This window comes from Hyaena hyaena, unplaced genomic scaffold, assembly GCF_003009895.1.
Source record: "Hyaena hyaena isolate Hyena2069 unplaced genomic scaffold, ASM300989v1 scaffold_215, whole genome shotgun sequence".
Lineage (NCBI taxonomy): Eukaryota > Metazoa > Chordata > Mammalia > Carnivora > Hyaenidae > Hyaena > Hyaena hyaena.
Window position 1 is genome coordinate 903,796 of NW_024080846.1, and position 4,455 is coordinate 908,250.

The 4,455-nt window shown below is 37.2% G+C and overlaps 1 protein-coding gene and 1 pseudogene across 1 annotated transcript; both read right to left on the reverse strand.

The window, feature by feature from the left end:
- Positions 1 to 519: 519 nt before the first annotated feature.
- On the reverse strand, positions 520 to 1,051 carry LOC120238649 (annotated as a pseudogene).
- A 1,255-nt stretch (positions 1,052 to 2,306) lies between these two features.
- LOC120238654 (40S ribosomal protein S28-like) lies at positions 2,307 to 2,498 on the reverse strand. The gene has a single exon (XM_039242506.1). The coding sequence runs from the start codon at positions 2,496 to 2,498 to the stop codon at positions 2,307 to 2,309; it is 192 nt and encodes a 63-aa protein (XP_039098437.1).
- Positions 2,499 to 4,455: the final 1,957 nt, after the last annotated feature.

A 4,455-nucleotide genomic window follows, 5' to 3' on the forward strand; every position in this document is an offset into this window, starting at 1 on the left:
TATTTATTTTATATTTTGAGCTATAATCCAATACTGCATCATTGGTTTTGTAGCTCAGAGTGTACCAACTTTGGTCATGGGAGCTTTTTTAGGTTGCTTTTATATCCCTCCAACATGCCCCATCGTTTTGATTTTTGAGCACTTCCTTACTCTCTCTGGCACAAGATGATCCAGGTGCATCTTTTATATGCCCTGTTCCAGTCCTACAGTCAGCACTGCTTTAGCTACATCCCACAATGCTGTTATGTTATATTTTCAATATCATTTAATTCAAAATATCTTCTAATATCCATTATGATTTCTTCTTTAATTGGTGGATTATGTAGAAGTTTGATACTCAGTTGCTAAATATATGGGGCTTTCCTAATTATCTTATTGATTTCTAATTTAATTCCACCATAATCAGAGAACATATTCTATGTGATGTCAATCTGGTTTTTTGTTTTGTTTTGTTTTCAGGGTTTTTTTTGTTGTTGTTGGTAAATGATCCTTTATTGAAATATTTTTCCTTTGTAGTTCTTAACTAGCAGGGCATTCCACTACACCACGATTGATGTCATATGTGATGTCATGAGGGTGATAGCCATCAACCTTGTAGCTCGCAGACTAGGCAGTCCTCAGAATCTCTTTAGTCATTCCAGAGAGTTCTCTAGCTAAAGACTGGTGCCACATCTGTTGGGCAATATTGACAATCTCATCAAAAGTGGTATTTCAACTATGCCTAATATTTTTCTGCTTCTTTCTGTCTCTTGGCAGTTCCTTGAGAGCTTTGATAATCAGAGCAGAGGCAGAGAGTATCACTTCAATCTGGACCTGTCCTGTTCTGAATGGTCATGTCCAATCACTGGTTGCCTTGGTGATGTCATCACCAACCTTTCGTGGAGACAGACCCATGGGGCCGATCTTGGGGGCCGCCAGAGTAGATGTTGGCATCGACTTCCCCACTGGTACACCTCATGTATATAACTTTAATCTCATTAGGGTCAAACTTAGGCTGCATAGTGAAGGCAGCTGGTGTTGGATGAACCTAGATTCCAGACGACCAAAGACAGTTGCACTTCGCCTCCTCCCAGCCAAAAGCCAAAAAGTTATGGTGTCAATCTTTTTTAATTTAAGGCTTGCTTTATGGCCCAGCTTATGATATATCCTGGTAAATACACCATGTCCCCTTGAAAAGAATGTAAAATCTATAAACAGCAATATTTATTTTATAAATAGCAATTCAGTGTAATATTCTATAAATAGCAATTCAATCAAAGTAGTTAACACTGTTGTTTAAATTAAATGCTGAATTTTTTTGGTCTCATTTTATCCATTTCTGGGGAGAGGTGATAAAATCATCAATGACTGTGGAATTGTCTCTTTCTCTTTTTAATTCCATCATTTTGCTTCATATATTTTGAATCTTTGTTATTAAGCATATATATATTTATCATGGTGAAACTATATATATAGTCATGGTGAAATGACCATATTTAATCATTGTGAAATGTTTCGTTTTGATTCTAGTAATACTCTTTGTCTTGAATTCTATTTTTTCTGATATTAATATAGACACTTCAGCTTTCCTATACATACTGTTCACATTGCATTTTTTTCATCCATTTCCTTTCAACATATCTGTGTCTTAACATAATATAACATTAAGTGTGTCTCTTGTAGACAACATATAGTTGGGTCTTGTTTTCTTCAATATGACTATCTCTGCCTTTTAAAAGGAATGTTTTAATCCATTAGTATTTAATGTAATTATTGGTATGGTTGAATTTGGAGCTAACATTTAGATTTGTTTTTTTATATTTTCCCTCTGGTTTTTGTTTTGTTTTCTTTTGTTCCACTGTTCTTCCATTTCTATTTTTTATTGATTCACCTATTTTTAAGACTTAATTTTAATTTTCCTATTGGCTTTTTAGCTTTTCTTCTTTGCATTATTTTTAGTGCTTGCCCTTATAATTATAATACACATCCTTAATTTTTTTATGAAATGCTTCCAGTAAACATAGTTCCATTTCACACAAATTACAAAAACCTCACAACTGTGTTGAATGATATTCCCTCACCCTATCTCATCCTTTGTGTTGTAGTTGATACATAGAAAGAGGTTTCCTTTAGTATTTCTTGTAGTACATGTTTACTTATAGTTAGTTCTCTTTCATCTGAAAATGCCTTTATTTAACCTTGATCCATGTTTGTATCTTTTTTTAACAATATAAACCCTTTATTAACAGACACAGATCATCACTGTGGGCCAAGTGGTTGACCCAGACATCCAGGACACAGCCACAAGTTCAGCTCAGCCACCAAGCCTATCGCTCTGACTCCAATAGGGTGAGCATGTCGTCCTTGCACACAGGGCCTTTCACATTGAAGATGATGGAGTGGTTCATGTCATCCATGAACTCCACACATACCTGCATGCACTGTCCCTGTGAGCTGGTCCTGCCCAGCACAAAAGTGACCCTGGCCAGCTTGATGGACTGCACACAGTTTATGTCCATGAGGGCTGCTCAGCAGCAGTCTCATGGGGAGCTAACCTTGATTCTTGTAGGATATTTTCACTAGAGCAGTGAATTCTGGGTTGATAGTTTTACCCTTCTGTACTTTAAAGATACTCTATTCTTGGGAGCACCTGAGTGGCTCAGTTGGTTAAATATCCAACTTTGGCTCAGGTCATGATCTCACTGTTTCTGAGTTCAAGCCCCATGTCTGACAGCTCAGAGCCTGGAGCCTGTTTCAGAATCTATGCCTCCCTCTCTCTCTCTGCCCCACCCACACTCACACTCTGTCTCTCTCTCAAATATAAATAAACATTTAAAAAAAGTGAAGACACTCTACTCTTCCAACTTCCTTGGTTTTTAATGGGAAATATGTCCTTTTTCTTTTGCTGCCTTCAAGATTTACTCTTTATCTTTGACTTTTAACAGTTTGACTATGATGCCTTTTTTTTTTCTCTGTCCTTCACCTTGAATAATTTCTATTGCTTCATTTTCAAGTTTACTTACTATTTCTTCTGTCATCTCCATTGGATATTAAGTCCATTTGTTTCTAATATTGTATGTTTCAGCACTAAAGTTTCCATGTAGGGTTTTTTTTTTAAAGCAGTTTTCTTTCTCTGCTGAGATTTCTTATCTTTTCATTCATCATGAGAATATTTTCATTGAGCATAATTGTAATTGCCATTTTTAAATTCTTGTGTGCTACTTCCCATATCTGGGTCATCTCATCTCAGTGTCATTTTCAGATTTTCTTTCCTCTCAAGAATATGTTCCACATTCCTGTCTTTATGTATGACATAAATTTGGGTTGTATCCTGGTCATTGTAAATGCTTATGGGATGTTGTAGAAAATCTTGATTCAGTTTTTTTTTTGTCTTTGATAAGAACTACTAACTCTGTTTCTTGGGTGGCAGTTCCTGTATTTGTTCAAGTATTTTTTTCTTTAACTAAATCACTATCAATTTGTTCTGTAAATGTGTGGTTCAAGAGGCCATTAAGAGATATGGGTAGTCAGAATTTGGGATCCTCTTTTTGGCTCTTTTCTTTCCATTATTCTTCCACTCTCTTCAGCAACCACAATTTCTCTGGTTTCAATTTCCTAGTTTCTCAGCCCAGAAAAATTCCAGCATTTCCACAAGCACCCTACCACCTCCAGCATCACATCACTGCACTTGGCCCCAGGGGAAAAAAGCCACAAAAATGAGAAATTATTTTGGAAAAGTCCCCTCCTCTGAGAGTGTATTTCCCTGAAGAGTCTGTCTGCTTCTGTTGACTCTCTGTTGCCTCACATAGCTGCTGCCTCTTTTTTTTTTTTTTTTTTTTTTGCTACTTGTCTAGATTTTATAGGAGATTCGGTCTGGTAAGATCTTACTCTGTCTTACTAGAAGCAGAAACCCCAAGATATTTTAAAGAGCAAATATCATGTCACTCCTTTGCTAAAATCTCATAAACATTTTATCATTGCCATTAGAGCAAAATCCAAAGTCTTTAGTGTGCCCGTCAGTTAGGCTCCAGAGCAGAAAACAGAAGGCACCCCCGAGTGGAATTTTAATGACAGTTTAATAAAAAGACTGGTTACAAAAGTTAAAGGAACCAAAAGGGAGATTGAGGCACTCAGGACTAACAAAAGTGGGAAGTCATTGTGATTGCTAGGGTTTAATGGTCAGAGTGAACAAAGGCTGTTACTAAAATCAATAAAATGGAAGTGGGGCCACCCAACAGGAATTATTGTGATAAGGTACTGCCAGAACTTCAGCACCCAAGCAGGGAGTGAGTAGGAGATGAAATGCCATGCTTCCTCTCCTCTATATTCTCTGATCTTCTGCTCATGCTTCCATTGCCCAGACCCAACTTTAAGTCAGAGGGCCAGGTAGCCAAGTGATGCAGTTTTTAGTGTTTATCCTTTGGGTCTGCAGGGCAGGGCAGGAAAGGACCTACTCTAGCCCGTGCTTACCACTGT